Consider the following 27190-nt stretch of genomic DNA (forward strand, 5'->3'; position numbering starts at 1 on the left):
TAGACAGAAAGAGGGGATAAGCCTCCTGGTTCCTGGTCACGCCCAGGGAGTGAGTGAAGAGCCTCACACACAAGGAAAGACTCGAGGACCCACCACCTTTTCTTCTCCCTAAGATTCTTTCGAAGCAAAGGAGAAAAGACAAGTATTAGTTATTGATTTATTTAGTGATTTACTTAAAACGCTGCTTGTACTGCCTGTTTGCCAAGTATGAGTTCACTTGCTACCTGGGACACAATGATCTTGACAAACAGCTGAAACAATTGATGGTTAATAACCTGCTGACTGCCAAGTAAGCTCTGTAGATTCTCGTTTGCTTGCCCGCCCCTGCTCTGAGGTTTTAGACTGTAAAATGAGAATACAAAGTGGACCTAGGAGAGAAGCCTTTCAGGGGCTGTCCTGGTTTCAGCCCACTGCTGACATCTACTCTCTTCCATGCTCACTGGTGTCCAAGTGCTATTCCAGGATTTCTGCAACACCCTCACAGACTTTTTCTTTGTTAACCCTGAATGCTGGGCTGGTGCTGGCTCAGTGGTTAAGAGCAGGGACTGCTCTAAAAGATGACCCAAGTTTGGTTCCCAGCACCTATACTGGGCATCTCATGGCTTCTTGCAACTCCAGTTCCAGGGGATCCAACATCCTCTTCTGAACTCTGAAGGCACTTGCACTAATGTGCACACACCCACATAGACACACATATAATTAAAAATAAAAAAATAACAACCCCCTTGAACATTAATATGAAAGTCTATAGTTTTGGGCAGAGAGATGGCTCAGAGGCTAAAGGGACTTGCTGCCACACCTGATGATTTTTAATTTAATCCCTGGGATTCACATGAAAGAAGGAGAGAACCAATCCATGCTGTTTAATATTCAGGCATCTGCACTGGCCTGTCTGGTTCTGACAGGACACACCCTCAACTGCAGCCACTAAGAGCACCACCTGTACATATTCACTATGTTCCCTTTCAAAAGGGCCCTGCCCACCTCCCATTCTCCTCTCTTTCTGTCTCTCCTTCTCTCTGCCCCTCTCTCTTCTCTCTTGCTGTTTCTGTCCCCCGGGGGCAGTCTCCCCCCTTCCCTTTCCCCTTTTTATGAACCCTTTCCCTGATAAAACAAAACAAAAACCCTCTGCTTGAACCCTGTAGCATGATGTCTTTCTCTCCAGCTGCTGTCTTTAAATTACAACACCTGCAAGTTGTCCTCTGCTCTCCACACGTGTGTTGTGGGGCATGCACACCTCCTCTGCCCCTGCAAATATTGTTGTGTGTATGCATGTATGTGTGTGTGACTTTGTTCCTGAAACACACAGCAGACTAAATCTCTGAATCCTCCCACTGTGAAAAACTGGAAATTAATGCATTTAAAAAATGGATCATCAGAATCTGATTGCTTTGCATAAACCCAGAACCTTAATGGGATGCATCTTAAGAGAACAAAAACTTCTACTGGCAAAAGCAGACAAAGCCATTATCAGTTTTAACATGAGGTGTAGGTAGAAAACACTGTCCTAGAAGAGTTGACCATTTTCAGGCCCACTCCCAAATGGGCTAACCACCAGGGTGGCCTGGGAACTAAGCCAGACTCCAAGTTGTCCTGGGTCACTTGGCTGAAGCAAAAGCACACCTGCTCCTCTTGGCTCCCTCAGAGCAGATGATCCAGTGCTGCCCCAGGGAGAGTCTAAATGAAGATGACGTGTGATCACAAAACACCCAGAAAGAGACCATCACAAGAGACCCAGAGAGATAAACAGCAGTGAATTGAGCCAATCAAGGATTCAGAGAAAATAGTATCATCACAGTGAAAGTATGAGTCTGTTTATGATGCTTACAGAAACCAAAGTAGGAATATAAAACACAAGCAAGGATGGTGGTACACGCCTCTAATCCCAGCACTCAGAGACAGAAGCAGGTAGATCTGATTTCGAGGCCAGCCTGGTCTATAGAGCGAGTTTCAAAACAGCCAGGGCCTACATAAAGAAACCCTTTCTTGAAAAACAAACAAACAAACGGTAACCAACAGTAGAATGAAAAAATAATATAAAAAACAAAAGTCTAATCAATAGAGAAAAGTCAAGTATGCAGACTTATACAGGACAAGAAGAAAGTACTAAGGGCAGAAATATCCCCAAATCCAACAGAGCTATAATGACAGCAGCTGGGCCAGATGCACTGATTCAGGGCAGATTTTACTGTGATCCCAGTGCTTTGGAAACCGAGGCAGGATGAAGGAGAAGTGGGGGCCACTCCGGACTTATGTATGAAGATCCAGCCCACCCCCACCAGACAACAACAACAGTAAACACCAGATTTTAAAGTTAGACTAGGAAGTTAACCTACCGTTATACCAGACAAAACCCAAGTCTAGAAGAGAGTTGACAGGAAAAGCCACTCATCAAAGGAGTCAGGCAGCTACATCTCTAGGCAGAGTAAATGTTAGGGTAGTAGAAAGACGCTTGAGGGTCACTGCACAATGATGAAAGATTCAATTTACTAGGAAGACATAACATATTATATGCACTTAAAAACATAATCTTAAAAATATTTAAAAGATGGGCTGGAGAGATGGCTCAATGGTTGTGAACAGATACTGCTCTCTCAGAGGACCCATGGTCAGTTCCTAGCAACCACATCGTGTGACTCACAACCACCTCTAACTCCAGCTTCAGGGATCCAATGGCCTCTTCTGCCTTTCTTGGGCACCTGCACTTACTTATTCATGTGGGCATACCCACACACAAACACACACACACAACACACACACACACACACACACACACACACACACACACACACACAGACACACAACTAAAAAGAAGGAAAATTATAAAAATAAATAAATATGAAAACTGATAAAACTTTGAAGAATGAAATGTTGCAAACTGTTTCCTCTGGATTAAAACTCTCCCTGCTGGAAGGAGACTCTTGAAACTCACAAGACTCAAGAACCTCAGAGAACCTGAGAAAGGGGAGACTCTGCCTACTGTGGCCACTTTCAAGTTATAACCCGTGCTAAGTTTGGGTCTTTGAAGGTATAGTAGCCTAAGTCACCCATTGCTTTTCCAAGTAACCCTGCTAATCCACTGCTCTACCAAGCTGAATGTGGAGGGAATCTTTTCATTGGTTGTTATCCTCTCCCAGATGAACACAAAGAGACACCCCAGGAAAGTAAGGCAACACTAGTAACACACACTATAAAAGGAACTTTGATCTCTGCTCTGTCCCTATTTGATAGATTTAGCAAATAAAAACTTAGCAAGAGTACAGGACTGGGGATGTGTCTCAGTGGACAAAGGTGCTGACATGAGGACCTGGTTTTAGAGCACCAGCATCCACAGTGTGCAGCAGGTGTGGCGGCCCACCTGCAACCTAGTGCCTGGGAGGCAGAGGGGGATCTCACAACAAGCTGGAGGGCTACACTTGCCACAGCAGTGAGCTCTGCACTCAAGTTAGAGATCCTGCCTCAATATATAAAATGGAGAGTGAAAGAAGATACCTGATCACAACCTTTGGCCTACACACAAGTGCACACACGAACATGCATCCCACACACGTGCCTACAAACATGCTAACATACATACAAACATGTACACATAACACACACACACACACACACACACAGACATGATGTAAAATCCTGTGGATACAGTAGCAAGCATAAGCATACAGGAAATCTGTGAAAATCAATGAAGCAACTAAACCATTCAGGCTATTTCAGTAAACATCAAAGAATGACCAACCCAATGCAATTACCTTAGAAATCATTACCAAAAAGAGAAATTTAAAACCTTGTAAGTTTGTAAATAAAATACCCACTCTGAACAACTCAAGGGGAAGAATAAACCATAATGTTAGAACACAGAAGGACTTGGTTTTTAACACTAATGAGAATTCATTGTTATTCAGCAAGGAGGTAGCAAACTACTGATACATATTACAACATGGATGATCCCCAGAGGTATTATGTTGAGTAAAATAAGCTAGACACAGGTCTGCCGATGTAACTCAGTTGGTAGAGAGCTTGTCTAGCATATACAGAGCCCCAGGTTCCATCCCCAGCACAGCATAAACTGGGACTGGTGGCTCACATCTGTAATTCCACTACTCAGGAGGCAGAGTAAGAGACAGGAAGATGAAGGTTTTCTGACTACATAGCAAGTTCAAGGCCAGTCTGGACTACAAGATGCCTTGTATTAAAAAACAGAGAGCTGGGTGGTGGTGGTGCATTCCTTTAATCCCAGCACTCACGAGGCAGAGGCAGGCGGATTTCTATGAGTTTGAGGCCAGCCTGGTCTACAGAGTGAGTTCCAAGACAGTCAGAGTTGTTACACAGAGAAACCCTGTCTTGAAAAATAAAAACAAATAAATTCCCACCAAGAAAATAAAAGTGAATGGAAATATGAGAAACAGTGGAAGCATCTCCTTGACTGCATGGTAACAAGGTGTCATCATTTAGATAAAGCTGGTGCTGCCCAGACAAAGCTAACTAAAATGGTCCTGAGAACTGAACTGACAACAAGAAGACAGCTTAAGTAAATCTTTGTGTAGTTTCCAAAGACTACAGATCAATTCTACTTCATGCAAAAATTCTAAATTTAATATCAGATACAGTATCAATAGGTTAAAAATCTGTCATAACCAGAGTAGTTTAAACAGAAGGATATGTGTATGTGTTTCAACGTTAGAACTTATTTCAACATAATGAACACACCAAGACATCAAAGGGGAATAAAACAGATGATTATTAAAACAAAGGAAAGGTATTTGGTAAATTCAGTGTCAACTCATGATTAAAAAGAAAAAACCTTCTAATTATTTAAGACCATAAAGGAATGTTTTAAAAATTTAAAAATAATTAACCCAAACCCTACAGTAACAATTAACAATAAATAGTAAAAATGTAATAGCATGAAAATCAGTCCATTGAAATAGTACCGAACCAACAGCAATGTTGGTCCAGCAATGCAGCAAATAAGTAAGAATCTAATGAGGTTGACAATTATAGGAACAATGCACAAAAGTGATTGCCAACTAGGCATGGTGGCACACAATTGAAGTCCCAGCTACTTGGATGGGTAAGAAGATATCCCCTGAGCCCAGGTGTTGGAGACTAGCCTGAGCCAGAGAGACCCTGTCCCAAAAAGGCATTTTGTTTTTAAAAAAAAGCCTTTCTATACTTCAGACACAAAGTCAGGAAGCAGTTTATAAAAAGTTACTACCACCTCTAAATATGTGTCAAACTGGTAACGGTCACAGAGGGAAAGACAATGGCTTGCACCACCCACACATCCACGGGGGACATTCTAGGACTAGCAAGAACTGCAAGCTGCCTTGAACCCCAGAGTACACACAGCATGCATGGGTCCACTCTTCCTATCTTATGGTTGAGAGAAGAGAGGAAAGGGACAACCACAAAAGAAGGCTTGCTAGTAAAAGCAGAGGAACCACAGAACTACAAAGTCGTGTGACCACCAGCTCAGCACCTGATGCAAGGTTTACCAAGGAATGCTAAAGCCACTGGGTGAAAGGTAGCTAAGGAACAGCACGGTCACAGTCCGAAGAGTGACGGCACAGGTTACTCATCAGTACAAACCAAGAAGAGAAATCTTACAACAGAGAGAGAAGCCAGACACTGATCACATGCTTCAATTTAGGACCAACAATAATGGGACACACTGACACCATTAGACCCAAGAATTATGTAACTTCATCTATAGAGAATCATCACTAAAAAAGAGTGATTCGGCCTTGCTTTGGTGGAGCCTAGCAGTAAAGTAATGTCAGTTACTAGGGAGGTGGAAGAAAGAGGGTTCCAAATTTAAGGCTGACCTGGCTCAGAGCTCAAAGTCAGCCTAGAGAATTTACTGAGCTCCTATCTCAGAATAAAAAGTTGAAGAAGGGTGAGGAATATAGCCAGAGGTAAAGTCCATGTCTAGGAGGTCAGAGGCCCTGAGTTCAATCAAAAAGCAGTGTTGGGGCTGGAGAAACAGCTCAGTGGTAAATAGCACACCTTTGCCAGAGAACCCAAGTTTGATTCCCAGAACCCCCATCAGGCTCACAACAGCCTGTAAGTCGAGTTCCAGGGGTATCCAATGCCTCCTGCCTCTCTGGTTATATCTACATACCCCCCACCCCCAGCAACAGACAAACACATCTACAAATAATTAAAATGAATAAAAATAAACACAAAAGACAAACAAACAACAAACAAAAACCCAGTGTGATTTAAATCTAGTCACGAAGAAGCAGGCGGAACTCGGGACTACAGTCCATTCCCCAATGAACTGTGCTACTGAGAACAATGCTGTCCCTTCCTACCAGGCTGCTCATCGTTAGCTGTCCTGTGGGGATGAAGGTGCACACAGGTGCCAGCAGCTAAGTGGGGAGAGGTAAGTGTGTCAGGAGACAGGCAGGGGCAGATCTGCAGAGTGAGCAGGGAAGGCTCGTGCACTTACTTCCCGGATGGCTCCATCACAGACCCGGATGACATTAAGGAACGTAGGCATGACTTGGGGCAGGAACTGCACGCATTTGAGCCCCAGGGACTTGAAGATGAAGGTGATGGCCTGAACTACCATGGTGTGGTGGTGAGAGAGGGACTGGTCCCGGAAGATACGCATCAAGGCCACCATGGACACAGCTGGGTAGAACTCATCCAGAGGCAGGTTTCCCATGTTGACCAGCATTTCGCTGGTGCTGTAGTCAGCTAGGACAAGGTGACAAAGAGAGTTGTAAGTACTGGTGACAGGACTCTGTGTGCGGCCAAGCATGGTTAGCAGCAAACAAAGCCCCGTCAGAGACATTAACATGCATCCATTCTCTCTGGCGCATTCTGACACTGCAGGGAATAGGGAGCACAGGGCTATTAGGAACCGATGAATAGGCTCTCCCCATCAGGAGCGAAACCCATTCTGGCTTTTCTATTACCCAAACCACCAAAGCCTAAAACGGTACATGATGGGTTTTCTTTAAATTGCTGGGTTTAACATAGCTTCTCAGCATTACAGCTCACCACTTCATAGCTGAAGCCATCAATAAAAATAATTACTCCTCCAAAGGAAAATAAAGGGAATTAAATTAGGCAAACATCTGTTCCACAGCTGGCTGGTCCCGCAGGGAATGCTGACTGTTAGCAGGCATATGCCGAATACTACACAGCAAGGACTCTGTCCTGGGAATAGTGACATGCAATGAGGACGTAAGGCGTGGGGCAGATGGACTCCTGGATGGCAGGCACTGCTAAGAAACGAGCACCTGGCCTGGGCTGCTCCTGATGGTCAAGGTCCAAAGTGTATTAACAAGGTGCCCCTTAACCCAGAAGGGAGGGGATTAAAAACATTTTGGGAAACTCACATTCTGCTAGAACAGGGGAGAGCACTGTTGAACTGCACTGTCACAAACAGGCTTGCCCCAGAGGACAGTGGGCTAAGGCTAGAAACTCATACTCCTTTTGCCCAAACCCTCAAGAGGCAATGGGACGCCGGGTGGTGGTGGCGCACATCTTTAATCCCAGCACTTGGGAGGCAGAGACAGGTGGATCTCTGTGAGTTCAAGGCCAGCCTGGTCTAAAGCTCGAGTTCCAGGACAGGCTCCAAAGCTACAGAGAAACCCTGTCTCAGGAAAAAAAAAAAAAAAAGGCCCAGGATTTATGAGGCTACTGGTTTTTCTATGTACTGATTTCCCTCAAATAAAACAGAGAAGAAAAAAACTGCCCTCCCCTTCCATGAGTGGCAAGGAATAAAAACAAGAGGCACTAACAAAGAGTGACAGATGAACAGCGGTGTCAGGGTGACTCCTACCTCCCTCACTGGTGTCAGAAGTAATGGAGACTTAGCATGTTAACCTTCTACAAAGACCCTGGACAGACACAAGGACTTTGGTGATATTGGGTATAGCATCCCTATTGGATTCAGGGACTACAGGGTTATCATCCAGAAATTGCCAAGAGAGTCAGCATCTATCATTTCATTTATCTGAGGCAACACTTTCTAATATATCCAGGAAGGGTTTTGTGAGTCCAGACTTTGTGAGTTTCCAACTTACAGGAATCCTGACTTGACTTGGATTCTGACAGGCTGACAGCAGAGGCGTCCCGGGATTGGTCAATCATGCCGATGTTCACTTTGTGCTTGTAGGGATCCAGAGCCCCAAGGAGCCCTAACACTCGGATAGCCTGGGTAGGAAAGGAAAGAAGATAAGCACTTCCCCCACATCTAATTACAGCAGGTCTGTGGTGCATCTCTCCTGTTCCACACTCCACACCCCACACGCAAACAACTGTCGCCATCAACAGAGCAGAGACAGGCTGGAAGCCCAGGCCAGTATGTGCACACACCGTCATCACTTCCCCTGTCTCTGTCCTGGTCGAGGCTTTGCAGACCAGGCACCCGTGCTCTCTACCTCTCTCCGTGTGCCCTGGTTCTGCTCAGTCTTCAGGAAGCTCAGCAGCACCTCGAGCAGAGTGGGGTATTTCCTATAGGGCTCCACCACATAGCCAGTGCTGGCTACCAACTGTCCCAGGGTCCACAGGGCCACCTGAATGGACAAAAAGGCCATGCTTATGAACCAGTACAAGAAAAGAAACCCCAGGTATACTCTCTGTATTGAGAGTGTAATGACATGCCAGAGCCAACTAGAAGACCAGGAACAGGAATCCTAGAGTCAGGATGCAACAACAGCTGATCAAGCATGAACCTACAATCACAGGGTCAAAGGGTAAAGAACAGAGGTAGATGTCATGGCTCACATCTTACTCTCAGCAGTAGGAAGTTCAAGGCCAGTTCTACCTACACAGTGAATTCCAGGCCAGCCTTGACCACAGAGTGAGACACTATCTCAAAACACTGTACAGCATACTCACACCTTTCTCGGAGGAAGTGTGACTCTTTCCTCTCCTGAATGACCACCAGGAACTACGGAAAGAAGTTAACACTGTTCTTCACTCTAGACTACTCCTCTAACAACCTCCAGTCGGTGGGGAGGGAAGCCAACTGCCTCCACAGTCAGTGTCTTGGCTTGCTTCCTCCCTCCAGGAGCTGGGGCTCTGACATGCAGACCACACAGACAGCTTTTCCTCTATATAGAGGAGATGATGACACAGCCGAGATACCAGCTGCAGGTGACTGGCCAGGAAGAGAAGCCAATGCTTGTTTGAGATTCTTTTCTCTTTCCACATTCAAAGAAAAGTCAAGTGCTTAGTACCTTTCAAGTTCTGTCCACAGAACCAACTGGGCACACTGCAGTGAACAGAGAGAGAAACCAGTCCCTGGTCCCATGGGTCTGAGTGCTCACTCACCTGCCTCTTGGCCAGCAGAGAGGAGTCCTGCAGCATGTCCATGATGATGATAAAGAGCTCATCAACCCACTTTCTCATTTCTAGGCCACTAACCTGCAAATGAAAAGACAATGGCAGGAAGGATGAGAAATTGTGCATTAAGACTTTATTTGGGGATGGGTGTGGTAGCTCACATCTGTAACTCAAAAACTCTAGAAGTTAAAGCAGGAGGAACACCGAGTTTGAAGCCAAACTGGGCAACACAGTGAGACTCTGTCTCCAAAAAAAAAAAAAAAAGCAAGAACAAAGGAACAAAGAGGAAAAGAAATATTCTGACTTCCCCCAGGGCTAACAAGTTTCCTTCCGCCTATGGAAAAAGCAGTTGTTCCCTCACCTGAGCCAGCTCTCCTATTGTGGCCAATACGTTATTGATCACTCCTGGGTTTGGATCAGGGTCTGGATCTTTCAGTTTCAAAATTAAAGCCTACAGAAGAAGGTAAAAGAAAGTGCGTGTGGACTGGAATCTATAGGAGAGCTGTCTTACCCCTAGAGGGCAGCACACCTCCCAAGTACATACACAGCTCTGGTTTCAATCCCTAACACCAGAAAGCAAACAAACAAAACAAGAACCCTCCAAAGACCCTCTAGGTCATACATAAGTCACTTCTAGGCTTGGTTAACCCAGGAGTCTCTGGACTGTGGATTTCCAAGCTTTTCTCCAAACCAAACACAAGCCCAGGAGGCACCACAATCTGAGGATGCTTCTCATGTCCTTTTAACTAACTCTGCCTGCCCATCATCCCTCCAGGGCCTGTGTGTTAGACATAAAACTTCACATGAATACCACAGTCACAGCTGAAGCTCTGCTCGTGTTTTAAGGCTCATTTTTCTTCATCTGGGGAAAGTGCATGTGCTATTTACCCATTTCTCCTTCCCATGCCCAGCTGACGATGAGCCTGAGCACAAAGGCGGACTCTTTCCTGCAACTGGTGAGACTCTTGGCATGGTGAGACTCTTTAACTCAAGGTGCTATGTGTAGCCCTTGTTCCCAAGCCTGGACCAAAGAAATGGTCAACTTGGTTCAGTGTAGCAGTGCTGAAGCACACCCATCTCCTAAACACAGAGGTAAGACAGATGCCAGTCTGGCCATCCGCTTTGCTTTACCTTTAGAATAGGCTCCATATAGGGGCGGATGAGTCGGGGGGCATTGGAGACCAGGTGCCCCAGCATGCGGGCACTCTGCTCCTTGATTCTCCCAATACCACTGTGCTCCAGCTCTGTCAAAATCTGTAGGGAAGCAAGGTGACACACTATGGCAGAAGAAAATGCAGACAACTGTGTAAAGGGACATGTGTCAGGGACTAGGGAAAGAACCAGACTTCCACAGTGTGTCAAGTCTCTACTGGACACTCGGCAAGCAATGGGATCTGTAAGCTACCAGACAGCCCTGGCTGTCCCTTCTCCAGTCACAGCAGTACAAAGTCTTCAGTACTGGAGAGGGAGCACCTGCCAGAGCTGTGATTATGTTTTCCAAGGGACTGAAGAGAGGGGCTTCTGGGGAAAAACCTTCGTCCAGACACAAAATTACCAAGAGGATCTACAAACAATGACAAAGGAATTAAAGGACTGTTTGAACAGCTATGAAACAGAGAAGAGAGCAAGACCTCCACATCATGACAAAGGAAGTGCTAGGGAATCCCATCTTGAGGCATCAGAACCGCCAGGCTTGCTCTCACTCTGCAAACACTAACATAGCAGTGTGCTAGGCTCAAGGTCAAGTAGACACCGGCAATACAGACAGACCTCAGGGTACGGCTGAGGGAATGAAATGCAAGCATGCTTGATGTGAACACCCAAAGGCCAGTCAGTCGGGTCCAGCAGAGGGTCTGCAGGGACTGAAGGCATTCTGTCTTAGCTGCTGACTTGGTGGCTCATCCTGTATTCCCTCAACAGGAGACAGCCGTGAAAGGAGTTAGCGATACAAGAAAGGACTGGTGGGATGCTGGCTGGCTGCAGGGAATGTGCCCCGGAGCAGAGGACAACTAGCAGATATAGTGCAGACCAAATTAGAGTCAGAGCCATCCATATGACATCCACCAGCACACCCAGTGAGCAGACCTCAGGGTAAGGCCAAGGCACTCACCAATACATGAAGGTAACACAGTTCAATCTGGGACCATCTATATCAAAACTATTTTTCCTTATTTTGGAGTTTAAAGGCCATGGGTATACTTCCTAATACAAAGCCCTGGTTTTAATCTAAATAAATATTTGTAAAATTTTTATGTGTTTATTTTTTTACATTTCAAGAGTTAAGTTCGGTACACAGTCAATTCATCTGATGGAGTTTCACATTCTCCAGCATCAGGAAGACAAGTTGGCCTGTTTGTTGATTATGATCTTTCCATGGACAAGAGCAGTACCTGGCTTGCTCACCAACACATGCCCAGCACACAGCACTGCATGGGACAGAGCAGGTGTGCAGTAAGTCCTGAGTGAATGAACAAACCCATGTTCTCATTAGGAGATTTTTTTTGGTTTTTCGAGACAGGGTTTCTCTGTGGCTTTTTTTGGAGGCTGTCTGGAACTAGCTCTTGTAGACCAGGCTGGCCTCGAACTCACAGAGATCCGCCTGCTTCTGCCTCCCGAGTGCTGGGATTAAAGGCATGCGCCACCATGCCCAGCTTCATTAGGAGATATTTACATGCCAAACTTAGTTAGCACAGTCTGAGTTGGTATGGCTGCTTCCTTCTGAGGGCCTTAGGTGTCTTAAGATTTGAAGCAACAGGCCCTCCCTAACATGGGCCCGCAGTTAAAGCAGGAAGTCATCAGGCTGAAAATAGAAGTGTCAACAAAGTACAATTTTCCAACTTGTCAACTGATGATCTCATTTGCAGCCATGTTTAACTATGGCAAATGGCAAATAAACAACACTTTTCTAGGGTGAGTTGCATATACTGACATTCTGTGTTTAGATTCCTCACATGTTACGCAACATGTGTGTTTCAAAAGATACAGGACACACCAACGTGGGAAGGGTTGGAACAGGTATTGTTCACAGGAGTCAGGGAATTTACAAGGTAGAAGGAGACAAAAACTGAGGACCCAGGTTACAGAAGAAAGGCTACCTGGATATCTCTAGAGGACCAAGACATCACACACCACTTAAGAATGAAAGCCTGAAGCTGGGCAGTGGTGGCACACGCAGTTAATCCCAGCACTTGGGAGACAGAGACAGGCAGATCTCTGTGAGCTCAAGGCCAGCCTGGTCTCCAGAGTGAGTATTAGGACAGCCAGGGCCACACAGAGAAACCCTGTCTCGAAGAAAAAAAAAAAAAAAGAAAAGGAAAAAAAAAGCATGAAAGCCAGGGACCCCAATCAAGCACAATGAGCATGGGACCACGTGGAATCATGGCCACAGGTTAAGACTCGGCCTCTGTGCTTGGTGACCATTAGCAAGAAAAATGGAACAGAAGACAGGGACGAACAGGAAGCCTGAGACCCTGCACCCCGCAGCAGATGCAGGGAAAGCCAGGACGGTGGCTCACTGGGGACAGACGAGCTGTCTGGGACCAAGAAGGACCTCGTATCATGCTGACAAGAGGCTCATACTTGAACTGTAACCCGAAGCTGGGAAACGTGGAGTCCTTGGTTGGGTATGATCTTTGTTCCCAGTCCCCGTCCCCAGTACTTCCTTCTTGGCTCACTGTGGAGGTCCTCTCTGTGCTGCCGGACACCCCGTTACCTGGATGAGCATCTTGCGCAGGAAGGGCATGACGAAGGCTGGGTTCATGCTGCTGAGTCGACCCACTGTGCAGATGGCCAGCTCTCGGATCTCAAAGACCTGGTCGTTCAGGGCCACAAACAGAGCCTGTAAGTTTTCCGCTTGGGCCAGGTGGGCATCGAAGCGCTCATCCAGGGACGCCAAAACGCAGTAGCGGATATCAGGGTCTGAAGGAGCAAACCAGCCTTTGAACACCTCTTCAGGGTTGCATCCCTACAGCCCCTTCCCACTTTCTGCCCCAGAGGTTCTCAACCTTCCTAATGCTGTGACCCTTAATTATAGTTCCTCATAAAAATATTTCACTGCTATTTCAGTGAAATATTTCAGTGAAATATTTCAGTCTTGCTGTTATGAATTGTAATGTAAATATCTGTGTTTTCTGATGGTCTTTTTTTTTTTTTTTTTTTTGGTTTTTCGAGACAGGGTTTCTCTGTGGCTTTGGAGCCTATCCTGGCACTAGCTCTGGAGACCAGGCTGGTCTGGAACTCACAGAGAGATCCACCTGCCTCTGCCTCCCGAGTGCTGGGATTAAAGGCGTACGCCACCAACGCCCAGCTTTCTGATGGTCTTAAGTGACCCCTGTGAAAGGGCCATTCAATCCCCAAAAGGGTCATGAGAACTGCTTGAGTCTTGAGAACTGCTGCCTTATTGAGTAAACTCCAAAACGCCTTCTTCATCTGTCTCCTCCTCTCCCTTTAATCTATTCACAGGAATAAAGAGAAATTAAGTAAAAAATAGATTATCTTACACCACAGACTGGAGGAGCCAAACCTAATGCCTTAGCAGAGAAATGGCTAACCATGAAACGACTGGTGTTGACCTCTAGAGACCATGCAAACACCTCAAGCTCCAGGATCCCCAGGAGGGCTCTGCCCTGAGATTTACCAGGGTCTGTTATCCCAACCACAAGCAGCTTGCTGAGAACATCTGCCACCACTTGCACGGCTGTCTGGCTAACCACATGGGCGTGGCCACTGATGAGGTGGATGGAGGGTGTGAGCAGGCGGGAGCAGGTGCGGGCAGCTTCCATGCGGATCTCCTTGTGCTCACTGTTCAGGAAATGATCCGCACAGTGGCGGACAAACTGGGTCAGAGAGTGGCCTGGGCACAAAGGGAAAGGGGAGAATAAGCACTGCTGCTTGGGACAGAGCTCCAAAGTCAACTGCACAGGGCACCACAGCATCACAAGAAACAGCCCCCCACCCACACCCCTATCATCTTAAAGCTGCAGGTCAGTGAGGAGCAGAGGGCCATCCTGAGCTTCCCACCTCTGATGTGTTATTTTTCATGCATGCTTTTTCTCAACACCCTCTGCCCCCAAACATATCACGAGACAAAGCACCGGGCAGGTTTTACGCAGGTAAAGCCTGGGAAGAGAGGGCCACTGGTGCCCTGTCATGAAGACTACAGACCCAGCAATGTAGATATACTCATCCCTTTCTCAGGACCACAGCATCTCTCAATACTTTGGCAAGAGTCATGGTAACTTCTTACCCTCAAATTCAAAGCTTCCAAGGGTTCGAAGGGCAAGAGTGATGCTGGCCACATCGCTGGCCTCAGGGAGGGTGGTGAGGCCAGGCGAGGCCAGCTGGTGAGCCAGGCCCTTGGGCATGCCTGGGTGCCGGAGGGGTTTGTGCATAAGGACCAGGGACAGCATCTTCAGGAGCCCATCCTGGATATCTTTCTTCAGCTGCGGAATCTGCCGGCTCAGGTCGTAGAGCACAGCGGTAAGCGCAGGGCTGAGGAGGAAGAAAGCAGTCACGATGTGGCCACTGCTCGGCCAGGTGTGATGCCGTCATCTGCTCGGGCAGGGTGGAAGACCAGGCCCTTGGCTGCGTCTCAGATATCAGAATCTACACATTTCTGGTTTTCACCAAAGACCTTACACAATGTAATTCAGCCACCAGAGACTGAGTCTCAGTTCACGACCAGGATGCAGATGGAAACCACCCTCCTTATTTCACAGGGGAGGGAATGACATTTTGGGAGCTAGCCAGTCTCCTTGGTAATAACACCAATGACAGCCACACACATTAGTAAGTACTCCCTATACTCCAGACTTTGTGCTAATGGCTGAGCTCTCTCACCTAATCCCCACAGCTGTCCTAACAGCATAACTGTTATTTTCAGACAAGAAATCTGAGACTCAGAGAAGCAGCTGAGTCAAGATCACACCGGAGTTAGTGATGAAGCTCAGATTCCTAACTAACCTGTGTGCATAGCCTGAGCTAGCCTGCCTATCCAACTAGCATCCCAATAACCTGCTTCTCTCTTCTAAGCCAGACCCATTACTGAAGCTGGGTGGCCACAGGCCTCTTGCACACACCTCAGGCCCACTGCCAACATGGGCTCTAGCAGCTCCTTGATGTCCTGCTGGATGCCCGGCCCCATGGCTCGTGCCAGCATGCTGACGCATGTGAAAACTGTGGCATCCACCTGCACGGTTTTCTGCCTCCTGCAGAGAAACAGAATGGCTACTTTAGACATAAAGACATTCATAAGGTCCCACCTTAAAGCCACCTTAGGGCCAGGAGGGCAAGTTATTTAGGCAGTGCTGGCCAAAAGTGAGGTGAGTGTGGAGATTACTGCAAAATTCTGCTGGACCCAGCCTATCAGTCACAGTGGGTGTGTATTCAGAAGACTGCTCAGGCAGATGGCAGTACTGTATCTTACAGAAGGGCTCTTTCTCTGAATTCTGGAAGAGGTACCACAGTTAACACAGACTGACCAGGGTTTGCTCATCAGGAACCAGAGTGTATAGGTAACCCATGGGAAGAAATGTCTCCCTATGATGAGGACACTGGGTTTCAGGACAGGTGACTTCTGAATCCACCAGAGCAACCCTTACTAACAAACAAACAAACAGGGAAACAGTGTCATTGATACTGATTTCCCAGGATCAGCCTGGTCTCTATCAGCCAAAGGTCTTGCTCAGATATTCAGTGGTGGAATGACTTGCTACACCTTAGAGCTAAGGGAGAAGATGACCCTCTGGTCTCTTCAGTTCTAGTCAGGGATTCCTCCACATGGTTCTGTCAACGTAAGACTTGAATGCCCAAGAAAAGAGCCAGCCTGGAGAATGGACTGATCTCCAACATGTTCTCAGGGCACTCCCCCGCCCCTTTCTAAACACTCAGACAGTCATTGCACCTGAAGAGCCTGAGCTCCCGTGAGGAGGGACTGCCTGTTGCCTGCCATACCTCAGAGTGCAACAGTGTGGGATGTTAAGCTGTACGATGGATGGATTTCGCTTACTCCCCACCTGAACAGAGTGCAAGGTGAAACCCTAACAGGGGTACTTACTTGTGTGCAAAGTCCTTGGGGGGCAGCGCTGCTCGGATGATGTCTAGTACACGGGGCAAGTAGACCTTAAACTCGGACCTCACGGCCACAGAAAGCAGTCCTAGGGCCTGGAATGCTGCAGTCCGTTCCTTCTCCTTCTTGACACAGCTCAGGACGTGGTTCATGGTATCCTGGAGGTACTGGGTGTCTGGCACAGAGAAGACAGAGGCGCCAGACAGCATTCAAACTTAAGTCAAGGCAGCCCAGTGGGAAGATGCTAATAATTTAAAGCACGAGCCTTAGAAGACATTTGACGCTTGGCAATCACTCCTCAGGTTATGGCTTTTGGAATAAGAAATGCCTTTTGCTTTTCTTTTAAGAAAATAAAAGCGAAGAGGGTGTCTTTAGAAGAGTATCATACAGTTGTCTCCCTTGGTCTAGTTTTTGTAATTATATTTGTATGTGTTGAGGTGTGTTTGCCATGTGCACTTGGAAGTCAGAGGACCGCCCATGGAATGAATGAGCTCTTTCCTTGCACCACATGGGTCATCAGGGTTAGTGGCAAGCACCATTTCTGCTGAGTCATCTTGCTGGATGCTCCATTAGCATCACTCTGGGGGAAGAGTACATGCTCCTGTTCAAAAATTGCTAAGGGGCCAGCACTTGAGAGGCAGAGGTTGGTGGATCTCTGTGAGTTCAAGGTCAGCCAGATTTCCAAGACGAGGGAGGCCCAGTCTCAAAACAAAACAAAACACCAGAATTCAATTCCCAGTGTGCACACCATGGTTCCTGGACACCTTTAACTCCAGTCCCAGGAGATCCAGCGCCCTCTTCTGGCCTCCACTCATGCACTGCACAGGCACACGTGCAGGCAAAACACTCAGACACACAAAGTAATTTTTTTAAATACCAAAATTCAAAGTAAATAGAATAAAACATTAATTATTGTTTAAAAACCAAAGAGATACAACAGGTGGTGGTGGCACACACCTTTAATTCCAGCTCTCTGGAGTCAGAGGCAGGCAGATCTCTGTGAGTTCAAGGCCAGCCTGGTTTACAAGAGGGAGTTCCAGGACAGCCAGGGAGGTTACACACAGAAACCCTGTCTGAAAAAACTAAAAACAACAAAAACAACAAAGAGATTAATCTAAATTATCTGTCAGTATAGTGACATTGAAAGTAATATTAAATATTATTTACAGTTAATAGGCCATTCCATTCAGTGTAGGCTAGAAACCCTCCAGCTGTTAGCTGGAGGTGTTATGGAGGCACATTCGAGTGGACTGAAGGATGCCATCTAGTAAGCACTTGTGTCTTCATCGTGTTTGTTTGCATCAGCAGCCTGCAAGAGCAGGCTTGCCTGGGCACTCTGTGCTGGGATGTTTCTCTTCCGAACAAAGGGATTTCCTGATTCTCGGCTCTGGCTCCGCTCCTTCTCTGCCACTGATGATGGTCCTCAGGCTGTGGTAAGTGTCTTCACCACTGAGCCGTCTCACGGCCCCTAGGGTAACGTTCTCATTTATCTGTGCTATTATGCCCAGTTTGCAATTTTCTCTTTTAAAATTTATTTTTAGGGTATTTTTGCTCTTCCCAGAGCTTCCACCATTGGGAGGTTTAGATAATGACTTCCAGACTTTGAGTTTTAATAATAGGCGCTTCAGCATGGAGGTGTGCAATTAGAGTGGTTCTCCAGACTGAATTTCATTGATGTTTTTTAATGTGATGTTTAACAAAACAACAAACCTACATCAAAAGAATGCACATAGGGCCTCTGTCTTTGTACCCTGTCGCTAAGCAGCCTCCTGGACGCACCATGGTAACTGTTTCTACAGCATGCCAAGACTTTGATCAAATTTGGCCTAGTTGTTAAGTTTCTTTTGAACCACAGACTTTCAACCCAAGACCATTTAAAGCTCTACTGACCAGGGGTGTGTCTGGTCCTTAGAAAAGAGAAGAGCTGCTGATGCCAGGAAGGCAGAAGGGAAAATTTCAAAACTTATGGGTGATTCCCATGCTACTGCTTCTTTTTGGTTCAGCATGTTTATGTGACACTCGGTCCTTCTCTGGCCTGGAGGGCATGGGAGAATCCATGTTGGGGCCAGCACATGCTGAGGGTCAAGCTGGCCTTCCCTTTATGCCATTAGATCTTACTTGGTTCTGAATGCACACTGAACACAGCCAGCATGCCTCAGGGAAGTACAAAGGCATGTTTGAGACGAGGTCTCGCTCTCACCAAGGAGGAGGCAAGAGAGGGCCTTAAATACAGACAGACAACTCGCGCACCGCCATGTGCGCCTCCCCGCCATACACATGGATCTGAAGCAGCTCCAGGAGGCAATAATAATCTAATAAGGGTTTCCATTTATTGGGGCTTACTCTGTGCCAGGCACTACGGAAGGTGCCTGAGCATTTGCGCTGTTCATTCTGAGAGACGGAGATTATTAGTTTTCACTAGTAAGGAAGTGAAGATCTACAAAGGTCAATAACCTGTCCCAAACCTCAGTTAGAAACGGATGCAGGATTCACACACACTCCATCACCAAAGCTTCCCACAGCTGAGGTTTGTGGTGGAAAGGAAAAGAATGTCTCCCGGCAGAACATCTGGGGAGGCCTCAAGGCAAGACCTATATCTGAGCTGGGTGAGACTGAACAACCTGCAACTCAGGGACCACTGCAGACAGCACGGCGGATGGAAATGCACCACCCGTCACCGTGGCAACTGCTTTCAATCACTCACTTCTTCCTTACAGGAAGCTCAGTGACCACCATGGGGGGAAAAGCAGTGCTCCAGACAGGCACTGGTGACAGCATGGACCTGAAGTTGATCTCACTCTGAGGCCCAGGCTGGCCTGAAGCTTTAAATGCTCCCCCATCTCAGCCTCCTCAGATTTGTGATGGAGGTGGAGGAGCCACCACACACAGCACAAGAAGTTATGTGTGCTGAGCCTGATGATCTGGCCTAGAGCCGACCTCTACTGCACATTGTGAGTATTTTTGGTTTTTCCTGAGACATGGTATCATGTAGTCCAGACTAGCCCCAAACACACTACATGGGCAAGGATGGCTCTGCACTCCTTATTCTTCTGCCTCTGCCTCCGGAGGCTGGAGTTACACATGTGTACCACCATCTGGAGTGCTACTAGGTCTTTTAATAGAAAATGGAGAGAGAAACTGGATGAGGGCAAAGCGACCAGAGACTAGCACCCGGGTCAGCACTGCTCCAGGGAGGCAGACCTGACTGGCTCCGGGACCACAGCTTCTGTCCCTTACAGAGAGAATGTCTTTGGGGAACAGCCTCACCTGTGAAGGCAGAAGGTCGGAATGCAGCCAAGCGGGGCAACAGATTAAGGATTGTCATTTGGATCAGGGAGTTCTTGCTGCTCCTGCATTTCAGTACCCACTGGCACACCTGGGAGAGGAGGGACACAGGGTTGCAGAGAGGGAGGTGTGGGGCTTGGGGAAGGAGGGGAAGGCCTTCTGCAATTTACCTGATCAAATTTCTCTTCCATCAAGTCCCTGCAACAGCGGCTTTCCACCAGGGTGGACTTGGCAGGACTGGGGGAAGCCCCGAAGCCCATGAGGCCTTGGTGGGAGCTGTACCCCAACAGTCCCACCAAGGCATTTGACTGCTGGGGCTGCACAGCCTGAAAACTGGTGAAGGGGGTGATGTGCCGAGGCTTTGTCCCGAAGCCCATCAGGTCTTTGCAGTACTTGTCATGTACCAGCTGCTGCTGGGTGATTTCTTCCATCTCTTCTCTCAGACGCTAGACACATGCATGGAAAGAAAAAAGTAGTCACTTTTGGTTAAGAGGAACTTTTGCCCCGGGCACAGTGAGTCTGCAGAGCAAGCCACTTGTCCAACCCTGAGGAGCAACTACCTGCAACGTGGAGGGGTCACTCTTCACCTGGACTACCATTTCCCTAGAGCCTTGCAGGGGACCAGATCCTGTTCTAATGTTAGGCAAAAGACCATCTTTTACTGAGCAAGAAAGAAACCTCCAGCCTGGAGGAGTTCCTACATCCAAGTATCCCCTGCGACGTTCAAGAAGGCTGAACTGCAAACAGAGGAGATAGCCCAATGCTGGCACCCTGCCAAGAACATTCTGATCTCTTTCCCTGAAGCTGAGCAGAAACCCAGACAAATCATTTTCTCAGAATCGTGATCCTGAGGTGGCAGGGAGTAAGGTGCCTGGCAGTGCTGGTCTGTCCACTATTGAAGGGATGCATCTCAACTCATCCGCCAACAGTCTCCAGCTTTTCTTGGCAGGCAAACTTTCATTCTTCGGGAAGGCACCGTGCTCTGACCATCAGAGGCACTGAAGGACACCTCCAAGTCCTCATTTCTAGAGACTCTGCAGCATTTGATACACACATTTGTGGTCTCTTGCATGAGACCATCCTGGCTACTTCTGCTGAGCCCACGCTCTCTGGCCTGTCTTCCTCCTTCCCAGCTGCTCCCGTCTCCCCCAGTCCCTTCCCATTTCTCAACTCCAGGTTCACAGACCCCATCTCTTTCCGGCTACTCCAGGTCATGTGTAGTCCTTGCCTAGTCCATGACTTATTAGCGGTGACCCCACACTCATCTTTCTTAGCTAGATTTCTCCCCAGAACTACTCAATAGGTCACACACATGCCCAACATACACCTCACACTTAACATGCTCAAAACTACCCACTTTCTCCTCATCTTGTTTTCCTATCTCAGCACAAAGCAATTCCGCTCTCCCAGTTACAAAATTGACTTCTCTTCTTTCCAATCTATCCCAAATCCCAAATCCAGAATCCAGTCACTTCTTAAACATCCATAGCTCTGTGGAGAGCTGCAAGAATCCCTGCCAATACAGCCAGGTCTCCCCCCTTTTTATTTTTTTACCTGTTATTACATTGTGTTTGTGTGAAGGTGGGGGGATAACTTGTGGGAGCTGCTTCTCTCCATTTCCATCTAGGTCCCGAGGGACTGGACCCAAGTTTTCAGCTTTGACAGCAGGTACTTGTACCTGCTAAGTGAGCCGTGAGCCTCCACATAACAAGCTGGGCATGGCTACACGCACTGCACTCATAGTGCTGGGGAGGCTGAGACAGGAGCCCCAGAGATCACTGGGCAGCTCGTCTTGCTGAATCATTGAGCTCCAGGTTCAGAGAGACCGACCTTGCCCCAGACAGATAGACAGATAGACAGACAGATGGATGCAGAGTAAAAAAGACAGGTATCCACACTCTAACGCACATAAACCCCCATGTGCACGTCCTCATGCACACTCGTGCACACACACAAATAAATAATCAAAATAAGAAGGGTTTGTTTTAAGTTACTCTTTTTTTTTTTTTTTTTTTTCAAAATCTACTAATAGCCTACTGCTGCACACAAGGTCCACTCAATGGCTTCCTCCCAGCTGGGCCCAAGTGTTCCCAGAGCTTCTGCTCATCTGCTCAGGCACAGGGATTCTGGTGCTCTCACGGAGCACCACGATCCTACACTGGGTGATGGACCACAGGGTCCATCAGCTGCCTGGAACGGCTTTGTGTTTACTTCCTTCATAACTGTCTCCAAACATTTCCAGGCTTTCTCCACTCCACAGCACATAACAACATACAACTTATCAAAATGTGTTTTTATCTACATGGGTATTGTCTGTCTCCCCTGCTGGAACGTGGCCCACTTTGTTCCCTGCTCTTTCTGTAGCTCTTAGGGCTCACTGCTGCTGGCACACACTAGGTTAGCCACTAGCCCAGTGAGTGAGAGAACACACCGAATATAACCTTTACTTTATAGGAGAACCTTTTCACTTAGCACTAACACCTTTATGTGTTACGTGACATCATCTTGTTTCACTAGGAGGAAACAAAGGTCCCAGAGCTGTCTAGGCTACCATAGGACTTGGGAAGAGAAATTTCAGAGTGCTACCATTTACACCACGTCCGTCAGGTATCAGGGGCTGTGCTGAGCACTTGTGGACTTAGAAACCCCTCAATTGGGCATGGTGGTGCTCGCACACCTTTAGTCCCAGCACTGGAGAGTCAGAGTCAGAGTCAGAGTCAGAGTCAGAGGCAGGCAGATCTCTGTGAATTTGAGGCCAGCCTAGTCTACACAGCCAGTTCCAAGACAGCCAGGGCTACACAGAGAAACCTTGTCTTGAAAAACCAAAAACAGAACCTGTTCAAGTCCACCACAATGGGAAACAGGCCTGTGCAAACAAAGGGATAAACATGACGCTTGTCTGAATCACACAATATCAGAAGAAGAACCAAACATCTCCTACTCCATTTGCAGCCCTGACACAACACACAGCTATCACCAACCAGCCCCTATCCGTGAAGCCAGGGAACCCTGGGTGAATTCCGAAAAACAGATCCTCACAGGAAGTCACACAGATGGAGTTTTACTCCAACATATCCTGAATCCTGATGCCTCAGTATCTGTGTCACTACATCTAATTGAAGCCAGCCAGACTATTCCAGGAGCCTCCTTTTGCAACCACCAGAATGTGACCTCAACTACAGGAGCCCAACTAATCAATAGGCCCTGTTGCTGCTCGGAGCTCCATTGTCAAGGCTGTCCCCGTGGACACAGGGCTGTTATGGCCAACGACAGAAGGCAAGGATGCTGTGAGTTGCCTGCTCCTGGGTGACAAAGGCCCCTCTGAGGACCCACTTGGCGTAAGGTCCTTGCAAAGGTCTCACAAAAAGACAAAGAGGCATCTGAGGCGTCTTCTCTCTTGTTCATTCAGGCCAATGTGGACTCAGCCCTTCCTGTTTTCTTAATAGGCTGCCAAATCCTAAACCCGGTAACAAAATGCTTCCACCTTAACTGACTTGACAACTCCTCTCTGATTTCATTGCCACCTCTCCACACACATGATCCACAAGAAGCCAGAGGTGTCAGAAATTCACCACACCCCATGATTCCCATGTGCACACTACTGACGTCTGTGCCTGCAATTAAAATAAAACTGTAAGCCTATCACCAACAGTAAGCCTATTAACCGACCCTGCTCCCTCTCTAACACCATCTCCTCCTCCTTTGCTCACAGTACACTAACCATCCTTCCCATGTCAGGCGCTCTCACACACTAAGCCTCTGCCTACAATACAGTTCCCAGCCAGCTGCAAGCCTCATTCTTGTCACGTGGCTCTCACTGGGATCTCAGTGCCGTCTCAGGACAGACCCTGAGCCTCCATTTACCCTTCCTAAACCACACCCACGACCTTACTGCCCACTTTATAGATTTCCCAGGACTTCCTGCCACCTCACATGATCTTATCTGTGGCCTGAGGCCTCAGGCCTCCCTTGCTGCTGACAGATAGACAGACACTGGCTCCCGGGCCTCCCTTGCTGCTGACAGACAGACAGACACTGGCTCCCGGGCCTCCCTTGCTGCTGACAGACAGACAGACACTGGCTCCCGGGCCTCCCTTGCTGCTGACAGACAGACACTGGCTCACGGGCCTCCCTTGCTGCTGACAGACAGACAGACACTGGCTCCCAGGGGCAGCGTCTCACCTCTCCCTCCATGCTGCTGATCCGGACTAGCTCGTTGAGGATGAGTAAGGCCCCATGGATTCGATCATCTCGATTCATGCCCTTCTCTTTGGCCAGGGTCTCATCAAACCCTTTCTCTGCCTCTTCAAATGTGTGCTGAATAGAGAGACTGCTGTTATTACCGGTGCTCAAGGCAGACAACACAGGCGCACCCCTCTACCCGAGTTCAGCAGCATCCCATGGCACCAATAATGACTTACTGACTCTTTTGTTAAATTTAGCTCCAATGCTCACAACATGCATTTGAGGCAAACGCTACTGTCACCCCGATAGATACATAAAGCATACCCAAGGAATTAAGTGACTTGTCCAACATCACACAGCAAAGGCCAGGGAGACCAGGTCTCTCGCTTCCATATTTAAGAAGCCTGTGATGTTTGGGGGGGGGCAGGCACAAGACTCAGGACACTGGAGCAGAGGGAGCTAGCCCTTTGCAAATTAGTAACAATTGTATTCACTGACTCATAGACCCAGTTCTCTACATTTTAACAACTACTGATAAAGGCAGCAAATACCAGCTATTACTTTGGTTTTTTGTTTTGAAACAGTGTTTCATCAGGTAGTCCAGTTCTGCCTTGAAGTCTTTTTTGTTTATTTACAGGACTTAATCTTGGCTGTTTAATTATATTTTGAAGCAATGATGATATGGGCACTGCTGGAAAATTGCAAGTATCAAACATTTTTTGCTTTTGTTTTTGAGACAGGGTCTTACTATATGTACCTGGATAACCTCGAACTCAAGTGTGTGCTGCTTGTCAGATTCCCATGTGCTGGGATTAAAGGTGTGAGCCACCGCACTTGGCAGTGTTTATCTAGTATGCAGGAAGCTCTGTGTTCAATGCCCAGCATGGCATAAAGTGGGCACAGTGGTTCGTGCCTGTAATCCTAGCAGTAGGGAAGCAGAAGCAGAAGGATCTCAAGTTCAATGGTCAGGCCCCAGTTCTTATCTTCTTGCCTCAGCTTCCCAAGTGCTGGGATTATAGAGGTGTGCTGCCACAGCCAGCAGCCTTGAATCATAGTCTAACTGACACACTTTCATTCTTAGTAATGCATTTAATAATGGTGTGGCTACCAATGTATCTTTACTAAAAAAATGCAATAAAGTAACTGATTCACAGAGAACAGAAAAAAAAACTGTCCAGGCCCACAAATGTGATGCCTGCTCTGTGGCCAGTCACGATTCTCCAAGCAATAGTGCTTTGCTAGTGGCAAGTATGGAGCCATCTCCTCACCCTGTACCACTGAGGCTTCTGCATCTCCTTTGGCTCACGCTGGGTGGTGAGAATCAGACAGGCACGAAGGGCAGCCACAGCTCCCTCTCGTATGGCCTGCTTGGGGTCCCACACAGCCACAAAAATGTTGTCAAAGAAGGGCTGCACTTGCTGGAAGAAGAAGGTGGGGACGCTGATGGCCAGCTCACGGAGAACAAGAACCTAGGAGAGAAGGGCAAACAAAACTCTTATTCCTACTGTTCTCTCAGAACACTCTCCTGTCATCCTAGAATGTCTCCCTGCAAGGGAAAGCAAAGCCTCACCCTCCTAGCTGGGAAAGCCTGGTGTCAGAAGAAGCAATGGAAGACCAACCAAGTGCCTTAGTTCTCACCACCTGGCTGTTGACAAATAAAGAATGCTGGCACCATCTGAATACACACCCTGGACAGGCAGCTGTTTGATACTTTAACACTAAAACCAACAGCTTAGAGCCATGCCTGCAATCCAGTACAGCCAATGAATACTGACACGATGAAAACACATTTGATATTCAATTCTGTTACTATGTTCATTTCAGAGAAGACTGGTGTCTTTAGTGATGCTGCTACACTACAGAGTTGTGAATGACAAAGCCATTAATCAAGGTTAATGTTTGTACTACTTCCTTGAACCAACTGGAAAGTAGCTGGGGATGCTTCCAACCCCACTGTACCTACTGCCAGATGTTTTCTCAGACAGGCTCACTCTCCCACTCCCTAACCTGGAATCCTTTGCCCAGGACAAGCTTCAGAAGGAAGCAAAGCACAAAACAGGGCCCCCTGCTCGCCAGCTCCCCGGCCCTGGCTGGGCTCAATCCTGCAGGCACTCACAGCTGCATGTCTCCGACCCTCGTTGCGGTCAGCACCCAGCCATTCCAAAGCTCGTTTCACTTCAAACTCCACATACTCGGCAGTGAAGGTATCCCCCGCCATAGCAAGGCGGCCAATGGCCTTGGATGCCATTTCCATGACAACTGGATCACTTGAGGGGAGGAGGTTCCGAAGGTAGTTTGCAAATCTGCCAATTCTGGTGGAATTTCCACCTTCCACTCCTATGAGGCTGGCTAGAAAAGAAAGCAAAGGTGACCATGTGGTGTGTTCTGGGATGCATGTAGCCTGGAGCTGAATGCTGGCAAACGAGCCTTCCTCACCCTCAACACATTTCTACATGTAAGAAGGCGGTTTTTCATTCGAACCAGTAGACTGGATTTTTGTGCCAAAACTAGGTACATGAATCAAAATGATCTCATTTTAACGTATCTATGTATCTTCTTTCCTGGAGAGAAAACTCTTCAGACTGAGTGACAAGTCGTAGGATTTGTGGCCAGCTGTCAGGCAAATAACACCCGCTTCTACCTTTGCATTTTTGGGCCCCACTGTGACAAATCCTGCTCCACTGTGTATCGAGACCTGCCAAAGGTAATCTGGGGCAGAATAAAAACCTGGCTTCTAGTCTCAACCCCGGCAAACCAGGTCTGAGACTCAGTTATCACATCTAATAGTGCGTCTTGACTGTGACCCAGGACTTCTGCTCTAATCAGCACTTAAAACTCCTTTAAAATAAAGATACTAGACCTTTAGCAAGCGCACACAGGGGCACAGTGAACACAAAGGTGACTTGTCCTGCATCCTTAAGAATCTCTGTCCTTACCAATGGCCAAGATGCCACCTTTCCTCTCGTTGGCATCTGAGCTGGAAACCAGTTCAAAAATGTGATGGTTCAGCTGGTCGTAGAAGCGGGTAGACTCCTCTTGACTCATCTGCAAGGGAACGCATGCACAGACGGTTTCTTGTTGCCTCCCACTGGAGACAACAGTGGTGACAATGGCAGCTTAACATTAGGATGGAAGGGTGGCAGACAAACCTATTGCCCATTTCCATAGTTTTAAAGCAAAGAGCAACTGATCACATGTCCCCTCTGTTTATTTAGCAAGTACTTACTGATTCTCTATGGCAGAGAACAGCTTGTCTTAAAACCGTCCTAATATCAGTGTCTCTGACCTCAACTGTGGTCTCTGTTTAGAAAGTTCCAGACCATCAACTCTTTACACCCATCCCAATCAATC

The 27190-nt window shown here is 47.5% G+C and overlaps 1 protein-coding gene across 1 annotated transcript in view; it reads right to left on the reverse strand.

The window, feature by feature from the left end:
* Positions 1 to 27190, reverse strand: part of Mtor (mechanistic target of rapamycin kinase) — a 112489-nt gene that overhangs the window by 82017 nt on the left and 3282 nt on the right. Inside the window, exons 3-19 of the mRNA XM_027398207.2 lie at positions 26776 to 26884; positions 25956 to 26188; positions 25108 to 25308; positions 23837 to 23971; positions 19825 to 20100; positions 19637 to 19745; positions 16358 to 16544; positions 15381 to 15509; positions 14549 to 14793; positions 13940 to 14155; positions 13016 to 13221; positions 10435 to 10557; positions 9665 to 9754; positions 9292 to 9384; positions 8397 to 8531; positions 8040 to 8169; positions 6452 to 6702 (exon numbers count right to left, since the gene is read on the reverse strand). Of these exons, the coding sequence (XP_027254008.1) occupies positions 6452 to 6702; positions 8040 to 8169; positions 8397 to 8531; positions 9292 to 9384; positions 9665 to 9754; positions 10435 to 10557; positions 13016 to 13221; positions 13940 to 14155; positions 14549 to 14793; positions 15381 to 15509; positions 16358 to 16544; positions 19637 to 19745; positions 19825 to 20100; positions 23837 to 23971; positions 25108 to 25308; positions 25956 to 26188; positions 26776 to 26884 (2868 nt within the window). The remainder of the gene's footprint in view (positions 1 to 6451; positions 6703 to 8039; positions 8170 to 8396; positions 8532 to 9291; positions 9385 to 9664; positions 9755 to 10434; positions 10558 to 13015; positions 13222 to 13939; positions 14156 to 14548; positions 14794 to 15380; positions 15510 to 16357; positions 16545 to 19636; positions 19746 to 19824; positions 20101 to 23836; positions 23972 to 25107; positions 25309 to 25955; positions 26189 to 26775; positions 26885 to 27190) is intronic.

The sequence above is a fragment of the Cricetulus griseus genome, chromosome 2 (assembly GCF_003668045.3).
Source record: "Cricetulus griseus strain 17A/GY chromosome 2, alternate assembly CriGri-PICRH-1.0, whole genome shotgun sequence".
NCBI lineage: Eukaryota > Metazoa > Chordata > Mammalia > Rodentia > Cricetidae > Cricetulus > Cricetulus griseus.